This window comes from Pseudophryne corroboree (assembly GCF_028390025.1).
Source record: "Pseudophryne corroboree isolate aPseCor3 chromosome 3 unlocalized genomic scaffold, aPseCor3.hap2 SUPER_3_unloc_8, whole genome shotgun sequence".
NCBI lineage: Eukaryota > Metazoa > Chordata > Amphibia > Anura > Myobatrachidae > Pseudophryne > Pseudophryne corroboree.
In genome coordinates, this window is record NW_026967574.1 from 810,442 (window position 1) to 833,294 (window position 22,853).

The 22,853-nt window shown below is 51.3% G+C and overlaps 2 protein-coding genes across 2 annotated transcripts in view; one reads left to right on the forward strand and one right to left on the reverse strand.

Annotated features, from left to right (window-relative positions):
• LOC134984750 (zinc finger protein 420-like) overlaps positions 1–22,853 on the reverse strand; it is a 197,600-nt gene that overhangs the window by 56,651 nt on the left and 118,096 nt on the right. The gene's annotated exons all lie outside the window — the stretch shown is intronic.
• LOC134984756 (zinc finger protein 436-like) overlaps positions 1–22,853 on the forward strand; it is a 55,972-nt gene that overhangs the window by 4,803 nt on the left and 28,316 nt on the right. Inside the window, exon 6 of the mRNA XM_063950249.1 lies at positions 69–423. Within this exon, the coding sequence (XP_063806319.1) occupies positions 69–423 (355 nt within the window). The remainder of the gene's footprint in view (positions 1–68; positions 424–22,853) is intronic.

The window sequence follows — 22,853 nt, forward strand, 5'->3', positions numbered from 1 at the left end:
TTGTATTGTTTAATCTATTACTGAAATCAACAATTATTACAGTCTTCTTTTATTGATGGTTTACATAGGGTGAAGCCCAAATAAATAATGTTAAAGTCAAAGATACAGAGGGAGAAGAAGAGACGTATGTGACTGATATACAGGCAGAAGATATAGAGGGAGAAGAAGAGACGTATGTGACTGATATGAAGGGAGAAGATATAGAGGGAGAAGAAGAGACGTATGTGACTGATATAAAGGCAGAAGATATAGAGGGAGAAGAAGAGACGTATGTGACTGATATGAAGGGAGAAGATATAGAGGGAGAAGAAGAGACGTATGTGACTGATATAAAGGTAGAAGATACAGAAGGAGAAGAAGAGACGTATGTGAGGGGTGATCAGCAGTGTAAGGAGGAGGAGATCCCTACAGATATCAGCACAGGTGAGTAATAAATATTTATTACAGAACAGAGTTACATATTCTCATTGCTCAGTCACTACAGCAATCTCTTATCCTACACCCTCCTCTGTCAGTACAAATTAGGGAACTTTATTTGCCCAGTGTGGATTCAGGAGCCATCAGCCCCTATTATACTCCTGCTCTCCCCCTCACATCATGTCACTGTGTTACCAGCCCAGAGATCTGACCAGTCTCCTCCCCACACTCTCTGGTGTATCTCATACATCAGGAGACACCAGCCCCTATTATACTCCTGCTCTCCCCCTCACATCATGTCACTGTGTCTTACCAGCCCAGAGATCTGACCAGTCTCCTCCCCACACTCTCTGGTGTATCTCATATATCAGGAGCCATCAGCCCCTATTATACTCCTGCTCTCCACCTCACATCATGTCACTGTGTGTTACCAACCCAGAGATCTGACCAGTCTCCTCCCCACACTCTGGTGTATCTCATACATCAGGAGCCATCAGCCCCTATTATACTCCTGCTCTCCCCCTCACATCATGTCACTGTGTGTTAGCAGCCCAGAGATCTGACCAGTCTCCTCCCCACACTCTCTGGTGTATCTCATACATCAGGAGCCATCAGCCCCTATAATACTCCTGCTCTCCTCTCGCATCATGTCACTGTGTGTTACCAGCCCAGAGATCTGACCAGTCTCCTCCCCACACTCTCTGGTGTATCTCATACATCAGGAGACATCAGCCCCTATTATACTCCTGCTCTCCCCCTCACATCATGTCACTGTGTCTTACCAGCCCAGAGATCTGACCAGTCTCCTCCCCACACTCTCTGGTGTATCTCATACATCAGGAGACATCAGCCCCTATTATACTCCTGCTCTCCTCCTCACATCATGTCACTGTGTGTTACCAGCCCAGAGATCTGACCAGTCTCCTCCCCACACTCTCTGGTGTATCTTATATATCAGGAGCCATCAGCCCCTATTATTCTCCTGCTCTCCTACTCACATCATGTCACTGTGTGTTACCAGCCCGGAGATCTGACCAGTCTCCTCCCCACACACTCTGGTGTATCTCATACATCAGGAGCCATCAGCCCCTATTATACTCCTGCTCTCCCACTCACATCATGTCACTGTGTGTTACCAGCCCAGAGATCTGACCAGTCTCCTCCCCACTCTCTCTGGTGTATCTCATACATCAGGAGACATCAGCCCCTATTATACTCCTGCTCTCTCCCTCACATCATGTCACTGTGTTACCAGCCCAGAGATCTGACCAGTCTCCTTCCCACACTCTCTGGTGTATCTCATACATCAGGAGACATCAGCCCCTATTATACTCCTGCTCTCCCCCTCACATCATGTCACTGTGTGTTACCAGCCCAGAGATCTGACCAGTCTCCTCCCCACACTCTCTGGTGTATCTCATACATCAGCAGCCATCAGCCCCTACTATACTCTTGCTCTCCTACTCACATCATGTCACTGTGTGTTACCAGCCCAGAGACCTGATCAGTCTCCTCCCCACTCTCTGGTGTATCTCATACATCAGCAGCCATCAGCCCCTATTATACTCCTGCTCTCCCCCTCACATCATGTCACTGTGTGTTACCAGCCCAGAGATCTGACCAGTCTCCTCCCCACACTCTCTGGTGTATCTCATATATCAGGAGCCATCAGCCCTTATTATACTCCTGCTCTCCCCTCACATCATGTCACTGTGTGTTACCAGCCCAGAGTTCTGACCAGTCTCCTCCCCACACTCTCTGGTGTATCTCATATATCAGGAGCCATCAGCCCCTATTATACTCCTGCTCTCCCCCTCACATCATGTCACTGTGTGTTACCATCACAGAGATCTGACCAGTCTCCTCCCCACACTCTCTGGTGTATATCATACATCAGGAGCCATCAGCCCCTATTATACTCCTGCCTCCCCCTCACATCTTGTCACTGTGTGTTACCAGCCCAGAGATCTGACCAGTCTCCTCCCCACACTCTCTGGTGTATCTCGTACATCAGGAGCCATCAGCCCCTATTATACTTCTGCTCTCCCCTCACATTATGTCACTGTGTGTTACCAGCCCAGAGATCTGACCAGTCTCTTCCCCACACTCTCTGGTGTATCTCATACATCAGGAGCCATCAGCCCCTATTATATTCCTGCTCCCCCCCTCACATCATGTCACTATGTGTTACCAGCCCAGCGTTCTGACCAGTCTCCTCCCCACACTCTCTGGTGTATCTCATACATCAGGAACCATCAGCACCTATTATACTCCTGCTCCTCCCTCACATCATGTCACTGTGTGTTAACAGCCCAGAGATCTGACCAGTCTCCTCCCGACACTCTCTGGTGTATCTCATACATCAGGAGCCATCAGCCCCTATTATACTCCTGCTCTCCCCCTCACATCATGTCACCGTGTGTTACCAGCCCAGAGATCTGACCAGTCTCCTCCCCACACTCTCTGGTGTATCTCATACATCAGGAGCCATTAGCCCCTATTATACTCCTGCTCTCCCCCTCACATCATGTCACCGTGTGTTACCATCCCAGAGATCTGACCAGTCTCCTCACCACACTCTCTGGTGTATATCATACATCAGGAGCCATCAGCCCCTATTATACTCCTGCTCTCCCCCTCACATCATGTCACTGTGTGTTACCAGCCCAGAGATCTGACCAGTCTCCTCCCCACACTCTCTGGTGTATCTCATATATCAGGAGCCATCAGCCCTTATTATACTCCTGCTCTCCCCTCACATCATGTCACTGTGTGTTACCATCACAGAGATCTGACCAGTCTCCTCCCCACACTCTCTGGTGTATATCATACACCAGGAGCCATCAGCCCCTATTATACTCCTGCCTCCCCCTCACATCATGTCACTGTGTGTTACCAGCCCAGAGATCTGACCAGTCTCCTCCCCACACTCTCTGGTGTATCTCGTACATCAGGAGCCATCAGCCCCTATTATACTCCTGCTCTCCCCTCACATCATGTCACTGTGTGTTACCATCACAGAGATCTGACCAGTCTCCTCCCCACACTCTCTGGTGTATATCATACACCAGGAGCCATCAGCCCCTATTATACTCCTGCCTCCCCCTCACATCATGTCACTGTGTGTTACCAGCCCAGAGATCTGACCAGTCTCTTCCCCACACTCTCTGGTGTATCTCATACATCAGGAGCCATCAGCCCCTATTATATTCCTGCTCCCCCCCTCACATCATGTCACTATGTGTTACCAGCCCAGCGTTCTGACCAGTCTCCTCCCCACACTCTCTGGTGTATCTCATACATCAGGAACCATCAGCACCTATTATACTCCTGCTCCTCCCTCACATCATGTCACTGTGTGTTACCAGCCCAGAGATCTGACCAGTCTCCTCCCCACTCTCTGGTGTATCTCATACATCAGCAGCCATCAGCCCCTATTATACTCCTGCTCTCCCCCTCACATCATGTCACTGTGTGTTACCAGCCCAGAGATCTGACCAGTCTCCTCCCCACACTCTCTGGTGTATCTCATATATCAGGAGCCATCAGCCCTTATTATACTCCTGCTCTCCCCTCACATCATGTCACTGTGTGTTACCAGCCCAGAGTTCTGACCAGTCTCCTCCCCACACTCTCTGGTGTATCTCATATATCAGGAGCCATCAGCCCCTATTATACTCCTGCTCTCCCCCTCACATCATGTCACTGTGTGTTACCATCACAGAGATCTGACCAGTCTCCTCCCCACACTCTCTGGTGTATATCATACATCAGGAGCCATCAGCCCCTATTATACTCCTGCCTCCCCCTCACATCTTGTCACTGTGTGTTACCAGCCCAGAGATCTGACCAGTCTCCTCCCCACACTCTCTGGTGTATCTCGTACATCAGGAGCCATCAGCCCCTATTATACTTCTGCTCTCCCCTCACATTATGTCACTGTGTGTTACCAGCCCAGAGATCTGACCAGTCTCTTCCCCACACTCTCTGGTGTATCTCATACATCAGGAGCCATCAGCCCCTATTATATTCCTGCTCCCCCCCTCACATCATGTCACTATGTGTTACCAGCCCAGCGTTCTGACCAGTCTCCTCCCCACACTCTCTGGTGTATCTCATACATCAGGAACCATCAGCACCTATTATACTCCTGCTCCTCCCTCACATCATGTCACTGTGTGTTAACAGCCCAGAGATCTGACCAGTCTCCTCCCGACACTCTCTGGTGTATCTCATACATCAGGAGCCATCAGCCCCTATTATACTCCTGCTCTCCCCCTCACATCATGTCACCGTGTGTTACCAGCCCAGAGATCTGACCAGTCTCCTCCCCACACTCTCTGGTGTATCTCATACATCAGGAGCCATTAGCCCCTATTATACTCCTGCTCTCCCCCTCACATCATGTCACCGTGTGTTACCATCCCAGAGATCTGACCAGTCTCCTCACCACACTCTCTGGTGTATATCATACATCAGGAGCCATCAGCCCCTATTATACTCCTGCTCTCCCCCTCACATCATGTCACTGTGTGTTACCAGCCCAGAGATCTGACCAGTCTCCTCCCCACACTCTCTGGTGTATCTCATATATCAGGAGCCATCAGCCCTTATTATACTCCTGCTCTCCCCTCACATCATGTCACTGTGTGTTACCATCACAGAGATCTGACCAGTCTCCTCCCCACACTCTCTGGTGTATATCATACACCAGGAGCCATCAGCCCCTATTATACTCCTGCCTCCCCCTCACATCATGTCACTGTGTGTTACCAGCCCAGAGATCTGACCAGTCTCCTCCCCACACTCTCTGGTGTATCTCGTACATCAGGAGCCATCAGCCCCTATTATACTCCTGCTCTCCCCTCACATCATGTCACTGTGTGTTACCATCACAGAGATCTGACCAGTCTCCTCCCCACACTCTCTGGTGTATATCATACACCAGGAGCCATCAGCCCCTATTATACTCCTGCCTCCCCCTCACATCATGTCACTGTGTGTTACCAGCCCAGAGATCTGACCAGTCTCTTCCCCACACTCTCTGGTGTATCTCATACATCAGGAGCCATCAGCCCCTATTATATTCCTGCTCCCCCCCTCACATCATGTCACTATGTGTTACCAGCCCAGCGTTCTGACCAGTCTCCTCCCCACACTCTCTGGTGTATCTCATACATCAGGAACCATCAGCACCTATTATACTCCTGCTCCTCCCTCACATCATGTCACTGTGTGTTACCAGCCCAGAGATCTGACCAGTCTCCTCCCCACTCTCTCTGGTGTATTTCATATATCAGGAGCCATCAGCCCCTATTATACTCCTGCTCTCCCCTCACATCATGTCACTGTATGTCACCATCCCAGAGATCTGACCAGTCTCCTCTCCACACTCTCTGGTGTATCTCATACATCAGGAGCCATCAGCCCCTATTATACTCCTGCTCTCCCCCTCACATCATGTCACCGTGTGTTACCAGCCCAGAGATCTGACCAGTCTCCTCCCCACACTCTCTGGTGTATCTCATACATCAGGATCCATCAGCCCCTATTATACTCCTGCTCTCCCCCTCACATCATGTCACTGTGTGTTTCCAGCCCAGAGATCTGACCAGTCTCCTCCCCACACTCTCTGGTGTATCTCATACATCAGGATCCATCAGCCCCTATTATACTCCTGCTCTCCCCCTCACATCATGTCACTGTGTGTTTCCAGCCCAGAGATCTGACCAGTCTCCTCCCCACACTCTCTGGTGTATCTCATACATCAGGAGCCATCAGCCTCTATTATACTCCTGCTCCTCCCCCCTCACATCATGTCACTGTGTGTTACCAGCCCAGAGATCTGACCAGTCTCCTCCCCACACTCTCTGGTGTATCTCATACATCAGGAGCCATCAGCCCCTATTATACTCCTGCTCTCCTCCTCACATCATGTCACTGTGTGTTACCAGCCCAGAGATCTGACCAGTCTCCTCCCCACACTCTCTAGTGTATCTCATACATCAGGAGCCATCAGCCCCTATTATACTCCTGCTCTCCCCCTCACATCATGTCACTTTGTGTTACCAGCCCAGAGATCTGACCAGTCTCCTCCCCACACTCTGGTGTATCTCATACATCAGTTGCCATCAGCCCCTATTGTACTCCTGCTCTCCCCCTCACATCATGTCACTGTGTGTTACCAGCCCAGAGATCTGACCAGTCTCCTCCCCACACTCTCTGGTGTATCTCATACATCAGGAGCCATCAGCCCCTATTATACTCCTGCTCTCCCCTCACATCATGTCACTGTATGTCACCATCCCAGAGATCTGACCAGTCTCCTCCCCACACTCTCTGGTGTATCTCATACATCAGGAGCCATCAGCCCCTATTATACTCCTGCTCTCCCCCTCACATCATGTCACCGTGTGTTACCAGCCCATAGATCTGACCAGTCTCCTACCCACACTCTCTGGTGTATCTCATACATCAGGATCCATCAGCCCCTATTATACTCCTGCTCTCCCCCTCACATCATGTCACTGTGTGTTTCCAGCCCAGAGATCTGACCAGTCTCCTCCCCACACTCTCTGGTGTATCTCATACATCAGGATCCATCAGCCCCTATTATACTCCTGCTCTCCCCCTCACATCATGTCACTGTGTGTTTCCAGCCCAGAGATCTGACCAGTCTCCTCCCCACACTCTCTGGTGTATCTCATACATCAGGAGCCATCAGCCTCTATTATACTCCTGCTCCTCCCCCCTCACATCATGTCACTGTGTGTTACCAGCCCAGAGATCTGACCAGTCTCTCCCCACACTCCTGGTGTATCTCATACATCAGGAGCCATCAGCCCCTATTATACTCCTGCTCTCCTCCTCACATCATGTCACTGTGTGTTACCAGCCCAGAGATCTGACCAGTCTCCTCCCCACACTCTAGTGTATCTCATACATCAGGAGCCATCAGCCCCTATTATACTCCTGCTCTCCCCTCACATCATGTCACTGTGTGTTACCAGCCCAGAGATCTGACCAGTCTCCTCCCCACACTCTCTGGTGTATCTCATACATCAGGAGCCATCAGCCCCTATTATACTCCTGCTCTCCCCCTCACATCATGTCACTGTGTGTTACCAGCCCAGAGATCTGACCAGTCTCCTCCCCACACTCTCTGGTGTATCTCATACATCAGGAGCCATCAGCCCCTATTGTACTCCTGCTCTCCCCTCACATCATGTCACTGTGTGTTACCAGCCCAGAGATCTGACCAGTCTCCTCCCCACACTCTCTGGTGTATATCATACATCAGGAGCCATCAGCCCCTATTATACTCCTGCTCTCCCCCTCACATCATGTCACTGTGTGTTACCAGCCCAGAGATCTGACCAGTCTCCTCCCCACACTCTCTGGTGTATCTCATACATCAGGAGCCATCAGCCCCTATTGTACTCCTGCTCTCCCCTCACATCATGTCACTATGTGTGTTACCAGCCCAGAGATCTGACCAGTCTCCTCCCCACACTCTCTGGTGTATCTCATACATCAGGAGCCATCAGCCCCTATTATACTCCTGCTCTCCCCGTCACATCATGTCACCGTGTGTTACCAGCCCAGAGATCTGACCAGTCTCCTCCCCACACTCTAGTGTATCTCATACATCAGGAGCCATCAGCCCCTATTATACTCCTGCTCTCCCCTCACATCATGTCACTGTGTGTTACCAGCCCAGAGATCTGACCAGTCTCCTCCCCACACTCTCTGGTGTATCTCATACATCAGGAGCCATCAGCCCCTATTATACTCCTGCTCTCCCCCTCACATCATGTCACTGTGTGTTACCAGCCCAGAGATCTGACCAGTCTCCTCCCCACACTCTCTGGTGTATCTCATACATCAGGAGCCATCAGCCCCTATTGTACTCCTGCTCTCCCCTCACATCATGTCACTGTGTGTTACCAGCCCAGAGATCTGACCAGTCTCCTCCCCACACTCTCTGGTGTATATCATACATCAGGAGCCATCAGCCCCTATTATACTCCTGCTCTCCCCCTCACATCATGTCACTGTGTGTTACCAGCCCAGAGATCTGACCAGTCTCCTCCCCACACTCTCTGGTGTATCTCATACATCAGGAGCCATCAGCCTCTATTATACTCCTGCTCCTCCCCCCTCACATCATGTCACTGTGTGTTACCAGCCCAGAGATCTGACCAGTCTCCTCCCCACACTCTCTGGTGTATCTCATACATCAGGAGCCATCAGCCCCTATTATACTCCTGCTCTCCTCCTCACATCATGTCACTGTGTGTTACCAGCCCAGAGATCTGACCAGTCTCCTCCCCACACTCTAGTGTATCTCATACATCAGGAGCCATCAGCCCCTATTATACTCCTGCTCTCCCCTCACATCATGTCACTGTGTGTTACCAGCCAAGAGATCTGACCAGTCTCCTCCCCACACTCTCTGGTGTATCTCATACATCAGGAGCCATCAGCCCCTATTATACTCCTGCTCTCCCCCTCACATCATGTCACTGTGTGTTACCAGCCCAGAGATCTGACCAGTCTCCTCCCCACACTCTCTGGTGTATCTCATACATCAGGAGCCATCAGCCCCTATTGTACTCCTGCTCTCCCCTCACATCATGTCACTGTGTGTTACCAGCCCAGAGATCTGACCAGTCTCCTCCCCACACTCTCTGGTGTATATCATACATCAGGAGCCATCAGCCCCTATTATACTCCTGCTCTCCCCCTCACATCATGTCACTGTGTGTTACCAGCCCAGAGATCTGACCAGTCTCCTCCCCACACTCTCTGGTGTATCTCATACATCAGGAGCCATCAGCCCCTATTGTACTCCTGCTCTCCCCTCACATCATGTCACTATGTGTGTTACCAGCCCAGAGATCTGACCAGTCTCCTCCCCACACTCTCTGGTGTATCTCATACATCAGGAGCCATCAGCCCCTATTATACTCCTGCTCTCCCCGTCACATCATGTCACCGTGTGTTACCAGCCCAGAGATCTGACCAGTCTCCTCCCCACACTCTCTGGTGTATCTCATACATCAGGATCCATCAGCCCCTATTATACTCCTGCTCTCCCCCTCACATCATGTCACTGTGTGTTTCCAGCCCAGAGATCTGACCAGTCTCCTCCCCACACTCTCTGGTGTATCTCATACATCAGGATCCATCAGCCCCTATTATACTCCTGCTCTCCCCCTCACATCATGTCACTGTGTGTTTCCAGCCCAGAGATCTGACCAGTCTCCTCCCCACACTCTCTGGTGTATCTCATACATCAGGAGCCATCAGCCTCTATTATACTCCTGCTCCTCCCCCCTCACATCATGTCACTGTGTGTTACCAGCCCAGAGATCTGACCAGTCTCCTCCCCACACTCTCTGGTGTATCTCATACATCAGGAGCCATCAGCCCCTATTATACTCCTGCTCTCCTCCTCACATCATGTCACTGTGTGTTACCAGCCCAGAGATCTGACCAGTCTCCTCCCCACACTCTCTAGTGTATCTCATACATCAGGAGCCATCAGCCCCTATTATACTCCTGCTCTCCCCTCACATCATGTCACTGTGTGTTACCAGCCCAGAGATCTGACCAGTCTCCTCCCCACACTCTCTGGTGTATCTCATACATCAGGAGCCATCAGCCCCTATTATACTCCTGCTCTCCCCCTCACATCATGTCACTGTGTGTTACCAGCCCAGAGATCTGACCAGTCTCCTCCCCACACTCTCTGGTGTATCTCATACATCAGGAGCCATCAGCCCCTATTATACTCCTGCTCTCCCCCTCACATCATGTCACTTTGTGTTACCAGCCCAGAGATCTGACCAGTCTCCTCCCCACACTCTGGTGTATCTCATACATCAGTTGCCATCAGCCCCTATTGTACTCCTGCTCTCCCCCTCACATCATGTCACTGTGTGTTACCAGCCCAGAGATCTGACCAGTCTCCTCCCCACACTCTCTGGTGTATCTCATACATCAGGAGCCATCAGCCCCTATTATACTCCTGCTCTCCCCTCACATCATGTCACTGTATGTCACCATCCCAGAGATCTGACCAGTCTCCTCCCCACACTCTCTGGTGTATCTCATACATCAGGAGCCATCAGCCCCTATTATACTCCTGCTCTCCCCCTCACATCATGTCACCGTGTGTTACCAGCCCATAGATCTGACCAGTCTCCTCCCCACACTCTCTGGTGTATCTCATACATCAGGATCCATCAGCCCCTATTATACTCCTGCTCTCCCCCTCACATCATGTCACTGTGTGTTTCCAGCCCAGAGATCTGACCAGTCTCCTCCCCACACTCTCTGGTGTATCTCATACATCAGGATCCATCAGCCCCTATTATACTCCTGCTCTCCCCCTCACATCATGTCACTGTGTGTTTCCAGCCCAGAGATCTGACCAGTCTCCTCCCCACACTCTCTGGTGTATCTCATACATCAGGATCCATCAGCCCCTATTATACTCCTGCTCTCCCCCTCACATCATGTCACTGTGTGTTTCCAGCCCAGAGATCTGACCAGTCTCCTCCCCACACTCTCTGGTGTATCTCATACATCAGGAGCCATCAGCCTCTATTATACTCCTGCTCCTCCCCCCTCACATCATGTCACTGTGTGTTACCAGCCCAGAGATCTGACCAGTCTCCTCCCCACACTCTCTGGTGTATCTCATACATCAGGAGCCATCAGCCCCTATTATACTCCTGCTCTCCTCCTCACATCATGTCACTGTGTGTTACCAGCCCAGAGATCTGACCAGTCTCCTCCCCACACTCTCTAGTGTATATCATACATCAGGAGCCATCAGCCCCTATTATACTCCTGCTCTCCCCTCACATCATGTCACTGTGTGTTACCAGCCCAGAGATCTGACCAGTCTCCTCCCCACACTCTCTGGTGTATCTCATACATCAGGAGCCATCAGCCCCTATTATACTCCTGCTCTCCCCCTCACATCATGTCACTGTGTGTTACCAGCCCAGAGATCTGACCAGTCTCCTCCCCACACTCTCTGGTGTATCTCATACATCAGGAGCCATCAGCCCCTATTATACTCCTGCTCTCCCCCTCACATCATGTCACTTTGTGTTACCAGCCCAGAGATCTGACCAGTCTCCTCCCCACACTCTGGTGTATCTCATACATCAGTTGCCATCAGCCCCTATTGTACTCCTGCTCTCCCCCTCACATCATGTCACTGTGTGTTACCAGCCCAGAGATCTGACCAGTCTCCTCCCCACACTCTCTGGTGTATCTCATACATCAGGAGCCATCAGCCCCTATTATACTCCTGCTCTCCCCTCACATCATGTCACTGTATGTCACCATCCCAGAGATCTGACCAGTCTCCTCCCCACACTCTCTGGTGTATCTCATACATCAGGAGCCATCAGCCCCTATTATACTCCTGCTCTCCCCCTCACATCATGTCACCGTGTGTTACCAGCCCATAGATCTGACCAGTCTCCTCCCCACACTCTCTGGTGTATCTCATACATCAGGATCCATCAGCCCCTATTATACTCCTGCTCTCCCCCTCACATCATGTCACTGTGTGTTTCCAGCCCAGAGATCTGACCAGTCTCCTCCCCACACTCTCTGGTGTATCTCATACATCAGGATCCATCAGCCCCTATTATACTCCTGCTCTCCCCCTCACATCATGTCACTGTGTGTTTCCAGCCCAGAGATCTGACCAGTCTCCTCCCCACACTCTCTGGTGTATCTCATACATCAGGATCCATCAGCCCCTATTATACTCCTGCTCTCCCCCTCACATCATGTCACTGTGTGTTTCCAGCCCAGAGATCTGACCAGTCTCCTCCCCACACTCTCTGGTGTATCTCATACATCAGGAGCCATCAGCCTCTATTATACTCCTGCTCCTCCCCCCTCACATCATGTCACTGTGTGTTACCAGCCCAGAGATCTGACCAGTCTCCTCCCCACACTCTCTGGTGTATCTCATACATCAGGAGCCATCAGCCCCTATTATACTCCTGCTCTCCTCCTCACATCATGTCACTGTGTGTTACCAGCCCAGAGATCTGACCAGTCTCCTCCCCACACTCTCTAGTGTATCTCATACATCAGGAGCCATCAGCCCCTATTATACTCCTGCTCTCCCCTCACATCATGTCACTGTGTGTTACCAGCCCAGAGATCTGACCAGTCTCCTCCCCACACTCTCTGGTGTATCTCATACATCAGGAGCCATCAGCCCCTATTATACTCCTGCTCTCCCCCTCACATCATGTCACTGTGTGTTACCAGCCCAGAGATCTGACCAGTCTCCTCCCCACACTCTCTGGTGTATCTCATACATCAGGAGCCATCAGCCCCTATTATACTCCTGCTCTCCCCCTCACATCATGTCACTTTGTGTTACCAGCCCAGAGATCTGACCAGTCTCCTCCCCACACTCTGGTGTATCTCATACATCAGTTGCCATCAGCCCCTATTGTACTCCTGCTCTCCCCCTCACATCATGTCACTGTGTGTTACCAGCCCAGAGATCTGACCAGTCTCCTCCCCACACTCTCTGGTGTATCTCATACATCAGGAGCCATCAGCCCCTATTATACTCCTGCTCTCCCCTCACATCATGTCACTGTATGTCACCATCCCAGAGATCTGACCAGTCTCCTCCCCACACTCTCTGGTGTATCTCATACATCAGGAGCCATCAGCCCCTATTATACTCCTGCTCTCCCCCTCACATCATGTCACCGTGTGTTACCAGCCCATAGATCTGACCAGTCTCCTCCCCACACTCTCTGGTGTATCTCATACATCAGGATCCATCAGCCCCTATTATACTCCTGCTCTCCCCCTCACATCATGTCACTGTGTGTTTCCAGCCCAGAGATCTGACCAGTCTCCTCCCCACACTCTCTGGTGTATCTCATACATCAGGATCCATCAGCCCCTATTATACTCCTGCTCTCCCCCTCACATCATGTCACTGTGTGTTTCCAGCCCAGAGATCTGACCAGTCTCCTCCCCACACTCTCTGGTGTATCTCATACATCAGGAGCCATCAGCCTCTATTATACTCCTGCTCCTCCCCCCTCACATCATGTCACTGTGTGTTACCAGCCCAGAGATCTGACCAGTCTCCTCCCCACACTCTCTGGTGTATCTCATACATCAGGAGCCATCAGCCCCTATTATACTCCTGCTCTCCTCCTCACATCATGTCACTGTGTGTTACCAGCCCAGAGATCTGACCAGTCTCCTCCCCACACTCTCTAGTGTATCTCATACATCAGGAGCCATCAGCCCCTATTATACTCCTGCTCTCCCCTCACATCATGTCACTGTGTGTTACCAGCCCAGAGATCTGACCAGTCTCCTCCCCACACTCTCTGGTGTATCTCATACATCAGGAGCCATCAGCCCCTATTATACTCCTGCTCTCCCCCTCACATCATGTCACTGTGTGTTACCAGCCCAGAGATCTGACCAGTCTCCTCCCCACACTCTCTGGTGTATCTCATACATCAGGAGCCATCAGCCCCTATTGTACTCCTGCTCTCCCCTCACATCATGTCACTGTGTGTTACCAGCCCAGAGATCTGACCAGTCTCCTCCCCACACTCTCTGGTGTATATCATACATCAGGAGCCATCAGCCCCTATTATACTCCTGCTCTCCCCCTCACATCATGTCACTGTGTGTTACCAGCCCAGAGATCTGACCAGTCTCCTCCCCACACTCTCTGGTGTATCTCATACATCAGGAGCCATCAGCCTCTATTATACTCCTGCTCCTCCCCCCTCACATCATGTCACTGTGTGTTACCAGCCCAGAGATCTGACCAGTCTCCTCCCCACACTCTCTGGTGTATCTCATACATCAGGAGCCATCAGCCCCTATTATACTCCTGCTCTCCTCCTCACATCATGTCACTGTGTGTTACCAGCCCAGAGATCTGACCAGTCTCCTCCCCACACTCTAGTGTATCTCATACATCAGGAGCCATCAGCCCCTATTATACTCCTGCTCTCCCCTCACATCATGTCACTGTGTGTTACCAGCCCAGAGATCTGACCAGTCTCCTCCCCACACTCTCTGGTGTATCTCATACATCAGGAGCCATCAGCCCCTATTATACTCCTGCTCTCCCCCTCACATCATGTCACTGTGTGTTACCAGCCCAGAGATCTGACCAGTCTCCTCCCCACACTCTCTGGTGTATCTCATACATCAGGAGCCATCAGCCCCTATTGTACTCCTGCTCTCCCCTCACATCATGTCACTGTGTGTTACCAGCCCAGAGATCTGACCAGTCTCCTCCCCACACTCTCTGGTGTATATCATACATCAGGAGCCATCAGCCCCTATTATACTCCTGCTCTCCCCCTCACATCATGTCACTGTGTGTTACCAGCCCAGAGATCTGACCAGTCTCCTCCCCACACTCTCTGGTGTATCTCATACATCAGGAGCCATCAGCCCCTATTGTACTCCTGCTCTCCCCTCACATCATGTCACTATGTGTGTTACCAGCCCAGAGATCTGACCAGTCTCCTCCCCACACTCTCTGGTGTATCTCATACATCAGGAGCCATCAGCCCCTATTATACTCCTGCTCTCCCCCTCACATCATGTCACCGTGTGTTACCAGCCCAGAGATCTGACCAGTCTCCTCCCCACACTCTCTGGTGTATCTCATACATCAGGATCCATCAGCCCCTATTATACTCCTGCTCTCCCCCTCACATCATGTCACTGTGTGTTTCCAGCCCAGAGATCTGACCAGTCTCCTCCCCACACTCTCTGGTGTATCTCATACATCAGGATCCATCAGCCCCTATTATACTCCTGCTCTCCCCCTCACATCATGTCACTGTGTGTTTCCAGCCCAGAGATCTGACCAGTCTCCTCCCCACACTCTCTGGTGTATCTCATACATCAGGAGCCATCAGCCTCTATTATACTCCTGCTCCTCCCCCCTCACATCATGTCACTGTGTGTTACCAGCCCAGAGATCTGACCAGTCTCCTCCCCACACTCTCTGGTGTATCTCATACATCAGGAGCCATCAGCCCCTATTATACTCCTGCTCTCCTCCTCACATCATGTCACTGTGTGTTACCAGCCCAGAGATCTGACCAGTCTCCTCCCCACACTCTCTGGTGTATCTCATACATCAGGAGTCATAGCCCCTATTATACTCCTGCTCTCCCCTCACATCATGTCACTGTGTGTTACCAGCCCAGAGATCTGACCAGTCTCCTCCCCACACTCTCTGGTGTATCTCATACATCAGGAGCCATCAGCCCCTATTATACTCCTGCTCTCCCCCTCACATCATGTCACTGTGTGTTACCAGCCCAGAGATCTGACCAGTCTCCTCCCCACACTCTCTGGTGTATCTCATACATCAGGAGCCATCAGCCCCTATTATACTCCTGCTCTCCCCCTCACATCATGTCACTTTGTGTTACCAGCCCAGAGATCTGACCAGTCTCCTCCCCACACTCTGGTGTATCTCATACATCAGTTGCCATCAGCCCCTATTGTACTCCTGCTCTCCCCCTCACATCATGTCACTGTGTGTTACCAGCCCAGAGATCTGACCAGTCTCCTCCCCACACTCTCTGGTGTATCTCATACATCAGGAGCCATCAGCCCCTATTATACTCCTGCTCTCCCCTCACATCATGTCACTGTATGTCACCATCCCAGAGATCTGACCAGTCTCCTCCCCACACTCTCTGGTGTATCTCATACATCAGGAGCCATCAGCCCCTATTATACTCCTGCTCTCCCCCTCACATCATGTCACCGTGTGTTACCAGCCCATAGATCTGACCAGTCTCCTCCCCACACTCTCTGGTGTATCTCATACATCAGGATCCATCAGCCCCTATTATACTCCTGCTCTCCCCCTCACATCATGTCACTGTGTGTTTCCAGCCCAGAGATCTGACCAGTCTCCTCCCCACACTCTCTGGTGTATCTCATACATCAGGATCCATCAGCCCCTATTATACTCCTGCTCTCCCCCTCACATCATGTCACTGTGTGTTTCCAGCCCAGAGATCTGACCAGTCTCCTCCCCACACTCTCTGGTGTATCTCATACATCAGGAGCCATCAGCCTCTATTATACTCCTGCTCCTCCCCCCTCACATCATGTCACTGTGTGTTACCAGCCCAGAGATCTGACCAGTCTCCTCCCCACACTCTCTGGTGTATCTCATACATCAGGAGCCATCAGCCCCTATTATACTCCTGCTCTCCTCCTCACATCATGTCACTGTGTGTTACCAGCCCAGAGATCTGACCAGTCTCCTCCCCACACTCTCTAGTGTATCTCATACATCAGGAGCCATCAGCCCCTATTATACTCCTGCTCTCCCCTCACATCATGTCACTGTGTGTTACCAGCCCAGAGATCTGACCAGTCTCCTCCCCACACTCTCTGGTGTATCTCATACATCAGGAGCCATCAGCCCCTATTATACTCCTGCTCTCCCCCTCACATCATGTCACTGTGTGTTACCAGCCCAGAGATCTGACCAGTCTCCTCCCCACACTCTCTGGTGTATCTCATACATCAGGAGCCATCAGCCCCTATTGTACTCCTGCTCTCCCCTCACATCATGTCACTGTGTGTTACCAGCCCAGAGATCTGACCAGTCTCCTCCCCACACTCTCTGGTGTATATCATACATCAGGAGCCATCAGCCCCTATTATACTCCTGCTCTCCCCCTCACATCATGTCACTGTGTGTTACCAGCCCAGAGATCTGACCAGTCTCCTCCCCACACTCTCTGGTGTATCTCATACATCAGGAGCCATCAGCCCCTATTATACTCCTGCTCTCCCCTCACATCATGTCACTGTATGTCACCATCCCAGAGATCTGACCAGTCTCCTCCCCACACTCTCTGGTGTATCTCATACATCAGGAGCCATCAGCCCCTATTATACTCCTGCTCTCCCCCTCACATCATGTCACCGTGTGTTACCAGCCCATAGATCTGACCAGTCTCCTCCCCACACTCTCTGGTGTATCTCATACATCAGGATCCATCAGCCCCTATTATACTCCTGCTCTCCCCCTCACATCATGTCACTGTGTGTTTCCAGCCCAGAGATCTGACCAGTCTCCTCCCCACACTCTCTGGTGTGTCTCATACATCAGGAGCCATCATCCCCTATTATACTCCTGCTCTCCCCCTCACATCATGTCACTGTGTTACCAGCCCAGAGATCTGACCAGTCTCCTCCCCACACTCTCTCTGGTGTGTCTCATACATCAGGAGACATCAGCCCCTATTATACTCCTGCTCTCCCCCTCACATCATGTCACTGTCTGTTACCAGCCCAGAGATCTGACCAGTCTCCTCCCCACACTCTCTGGTGTATCTCATACATCAGGAGCCATCAGCCCCTATTGTACTCCTGCTCTCCCCTCACATCATGTCACTGTGTGTTACCAGCCCAGAGATCTGACCAGTCTCCTCCCCACACTCTCTGGTGTATCTCATACATCAGGAGCCATCACCCCCTATTATACTCCATCTCTCCCCCTCACATCATGTCACTGTGTGTCACCAGCCCAGAGATCTGACCAGTCTCCTCCCCACACTCTCTGGTGTATCTCATACATCAGGAGCCATCAGCCTCTATTATACTCCTGCCTCCCCCTCACATCATGTCACTGTGTTACCAGCCCAGAGATCTGACCAGTCTCCTCCCCACACTCTCTGGTGTATCTCATACATCAGGAGCCATCAGCCCCTATTATACTCCTGCTCTCCCCCTCACATCATGTCACTGTGTGTTACCAGCCCAGAGATCTGACCAGTCTCCTCCCCACACTCTCTGGTGTATCTCATACATCAGGAGCCATCAGCCCCTGTTATACTCCTGCTCTCCCTCTCACATCATGTCACTGTGTGTTACCAGCCCAGAGATCTGACCAGTCTCCTCCCGACACTCTCTGGTGTATCTCATACATCAGGAGCCATCAGCCCCTATTATACTCCTGCTCTCCCCCTCACATCATGTCACTGTGTGTTACCAGCCCAGAGATCTGACCAGTCTCCTCCCCACACTCTCTGGTGTATCTCATATATCAGGAGCCATCAGCCCCTATTGTACTCCTGCTCTCTCCTCACATCATGTCACTGTGTGTTACCAGCCCAGAGATCTGACCAGTCTCCTCCCCACACTCTGGTATATCTCATACATCAGGAGCCATCAGCCCCTATTTTCTGCTGCGGGGTACATTGGGCTCCACAAGGATTGGACAATGGGGTGTAGTTCAGGATCTTGATCCGAGGCACCAGCAGCTCAAAGCTTTGACTGTTCCCAAGATGCACAGCGCCGCCTCCTCTATCACCCCGCCTCCTGCAGAGCAGCCCAGTCTGTAAGTTGGTGCTGCAATAGCAGGTAGCCAACAGCGAGGGCTCCTCCTGGCACCCCTCAGAAGAGCTTTTTTTTTAGAAGAAAAGTGAAGACTTCAGGGGCAGCAGCAGTGTTAGATGTCAGGAGACATTCTCTGCTGCAGCTCCATCTCTCCCCAGCGGCGCTGTACACTCCCGTGTCCTGGTTGCCGGGTGACTACAGCAGGAGGCTCCGGTTTTCTTCTGGTCAGTCACACACGGCTGGGGCTCTCCGGGATCGCGTGGCCGTGCTTCGGGAGGTGGTAAGTGGGTCCCATTCGCGGGACCCGTTCTTTATCGCAATCCGGCGCGGTCCGTGGGAGGCGGGCCGCGCACGCCGGTGGTGGACACTGTGGCAGTACAGGCGATCCCAGGTCAGGTTTTCTCTAAAAGCCATTTTATTAGCAACCCGCAGTACCCAGTGATTTTGCCAGCAGAGGGGATAAGGCTTGGACCTGGAGTCCCTCCCCCAGCCCCAGGGCGCCATTTACAGTAAATGTTCCTACCCTGGAGCTGCATATCTGTCTCTCCCTCACTTACTGGCAGTGTTTGGGCGCCATTTCTCTCCCAATCCTCCTGTGTAAAGCCGCCTGATAGTCAGCGCTGTGACTTTACAAGACACTTACGTATTCTACATGTCTTTTAGACAGTGATAGTTAAGAAAGAGAGCATTTAGTCAGGGTGATTTAGTACAAGTACCCTGTGATATACATCCAGTCTTTACTGTGCAGTGTTATATCTCCTGATTACATAGCTATATAAGCTAGTCCAGTGCAGTATTATTGTTAGTAATAACCTCTGCATTGTACAAACTGTGACTATTTGTGTGTGCATTAGCCTGCTGTGTGTTTTCTCCTTTGTGTCTCTCACTCAGCTTGCTGTCCCTATATTCTATAACCTGTGGGGGCTGGGTGCGTCAGGTTATCATAGTGTAATATAAGATATTCACAATATATACATTCGTTGTATTTTTCTCTGTGATTCTAGTCACCATATCTCTCCTGAATCCCTGTCGGTGCTGACTACACTGCGCAGGGGTTTGGGCTAGAGGTATAGTGCTGCTGACATATTGTACTGTGTTACCTTATACTGCACGTTACATAACATGTCTGCTGATGAGGGTAACGGTTCTGTGGCGGAACACGCTGCCAGTTGTGCTGACGCCGCAGATACCTTTGAGGAAAACATAGCAGCCGAGGGCTCTGGTTCTGGGGGTTCCCTGCCCCCAGTGGAACCGTGGCAACGGGGGTACACAAAGTACCCCTTTATGCCAGCCTTTATGAGGTAAATGCTGCCCAGGGCGTCCCCAGCACCCTGCGGTGGTGGTAAGTGTGGAGCATGGCGCGCACAGTGCTTCCGTCGCTGCGCGGTACCTCAGAATGCCGTCACTGGAGAAGATGTCTTCTTTTCTTCTACTCACCTGTCTTCTGACTTCTGGCTCTGGAAGGGGGTGACGGCAGGCTGCGGGAGTGAGCATCCGTGCGTACCCGGCGATCAGCACCCTCAGGTAGGTGACCTGGTGGCCAGAAACAGCGCCCTGGAACTCACAGAAGTGGGACCTGAATCTCTCCCGTCAGTCCCACGATGCAGGGAGCCTGTAGCCAGCAGCTTCCCTGAACATAAAAAACCTAACATTAAGTCTTTTCAGAGAAACTCAGTAGAGCTCCCCTAGTGTGTGACCAGTCTCCCTGGGCACAGAATCTAACTGAAAGTCTGGAGGAGGGGCATAGAGGGAGGAGCCAGTTCACGCCCCTTAAAAGTCTTCAAGTGCCATGTCTCCAGTGGATCCCGTCTGTACCCCATGGTTCTTTGAGTGACCCCAGCATCCTCTACGGACTAAGAGAAAAGGATTTACCGGTAGGTATTAAAATCCTATTATATTATTCATTGTATAAGCGTTTCATATTAGAGCGTGTTATTTTTCATACTGAACGCTGAGTGTGGGCTGGCAAATCCCTTTGTGTACCTCTACAGCAGCTATTTTCAACCGCTGTGCCGCGAGCGGTCTCTAGGTGTGCCGCCGCCCGCCAGGGAGATCCGCTGCCACTAGCCAGAGAGACCAGCCGGCCGCCTACCTCCCACCGCAATCATAAGCCGGCTCGGGCAGCGCAGCCAGCGCTGTGCACTTCCGCGAGCGGCACGTGACCTATTGTGACTCATAGGTCACGCAGGCAACGTCGCATTCCTTCCTGGAGTGACCGCCGGCCCACTTGTCAGTGCTGCTCGTCAATCCGTGCTGCCTTCTCATCACAGTTGCAGGTATACAGTATATTTAAAAACAAACAAACATGTATTTGTGTGTGGAATTACTGTAGGTGTTTGGATGCAAATACAATGTCAGGAAATACGGGGGGGTGGGGTGCGTGAACAGGCAGTGAGTGAAATTAATGTGAGTGGAATTATGGGGGCAGGGAGTGGAATTAATATGGGGGCAGTGAGTGGAATTATTATGGGGGCAGTGAGTGGAATTATTATGGGGGCAGGGAGTGGAATTATTATGGGGGCAGGGAGTGGAATTATTATGGGGGCAGGGAGTGGAATTATTATGGGGGCAGTGAGTGGAATTAATATGGGGGCAGTGAGTGGAATTATTATGGGGGTAGGGAGTGGAATTATTATGGGGGCAGGGAGTGGAATTATTATGGGGGCAGGGAGTGGAATTATTATGGGGGCAGGGAGTGGAATTATTATGGGGGCAGTGAGTGGAATTATTATGGGGGCAGGGAGTGGAATTATTATGGGGGCAGGGAGTGGAATTATTATGGGGGCAGTGAGTGGAATTAATATGGGGGCAGGGAGTGGAATTATTATGGGGCAGGGAGTGGAATTATTATGGGGGCAGGGAGTGGAATTATTATGGGGCAGGGAGTGGAATTATTATGGGGGCAGGGAGTGGAATTATTATGGGGGCAGGGAGTGGAATTATTATGGGGGCAGTGAGTGGAATTAATATGGGGGCAGGGAGTGGAATTATTATGGGGCAGGGAGTGGAATTATTATGGGGGCAGGGAGTGGAATTATTATGGGGCAGGGAGTGGAATTATTATGGGGGCAGGGAGTGGAATTATTATGGGGCAGGGAGTGGAATTATTATGGGGCAGGGAGTGGAATTATTATGGGGCAGGGAGTGGAATTATTATGGTGCAGGGAGTGGAATTATTATGGTGCAGGGAGTGGAATTATTATGGTGCAGGGAGTGGAATTATTATGGGGGCAGGGAGTGGAATTATTATGGGGCAGGGAGTGGAATTATTATGGGGGCAGGGAGTGGAATTATTATGGGGGCAGGGAGTGGAATTATTATGGGGGCAGGGAGTGGAATTATTATGGGGGCAGGGAGTGGAATTATTATGGGGGCAGTGAGTGGAATTATTATGGGGGCAGGGAGTGGAATTATTATGGGGCAGGGAGTGGAATTATTATGGGGGCAGGGAGTGGAATTATTATGGGGGCAGGGAGTGGAATTATTATGGGGGCAGGGAGTGGAATTATTATGGGGGCAGGGAGTGGAATTATTATGGGGGCAGGGAGTGGAATTATTATGGGGGCAGGGAGTGGAATTATTATGGGGGCAGTGAGTGGAATTATTATGGGGGCAGTGAGTGGAATTATTATGGTGCAGGGAGTGGAATTATTATGGGGGCAGGGAGTGGAATTATTATGGGGGCAGGGAGTGGAATTATTATGGGGGCAGGGAGTGGAATTATTATGGGGCAGGGAGTGGAATTATTATGGGGGCAGGGAGTGGAATTATTATGGGGGCAGGGAGTGGAATTATTATGGGGCAGGGAGTGGAATTATTAAGGGGCAGGGAGTGGAATTATTATGGTGCAGGGAGTGGAATTATTATGGGGGCAGGGAGTGGAATTATTATGGGGGCAGGGAGTGGAATTATTATGGGGGCAGGGAGTGGAATTATTATGGGGCAGGGAGTGGAATTATTATGGGGCAGGGAGTGGAATTATTATGGGGCAGGGAGTGGAATTATTATGG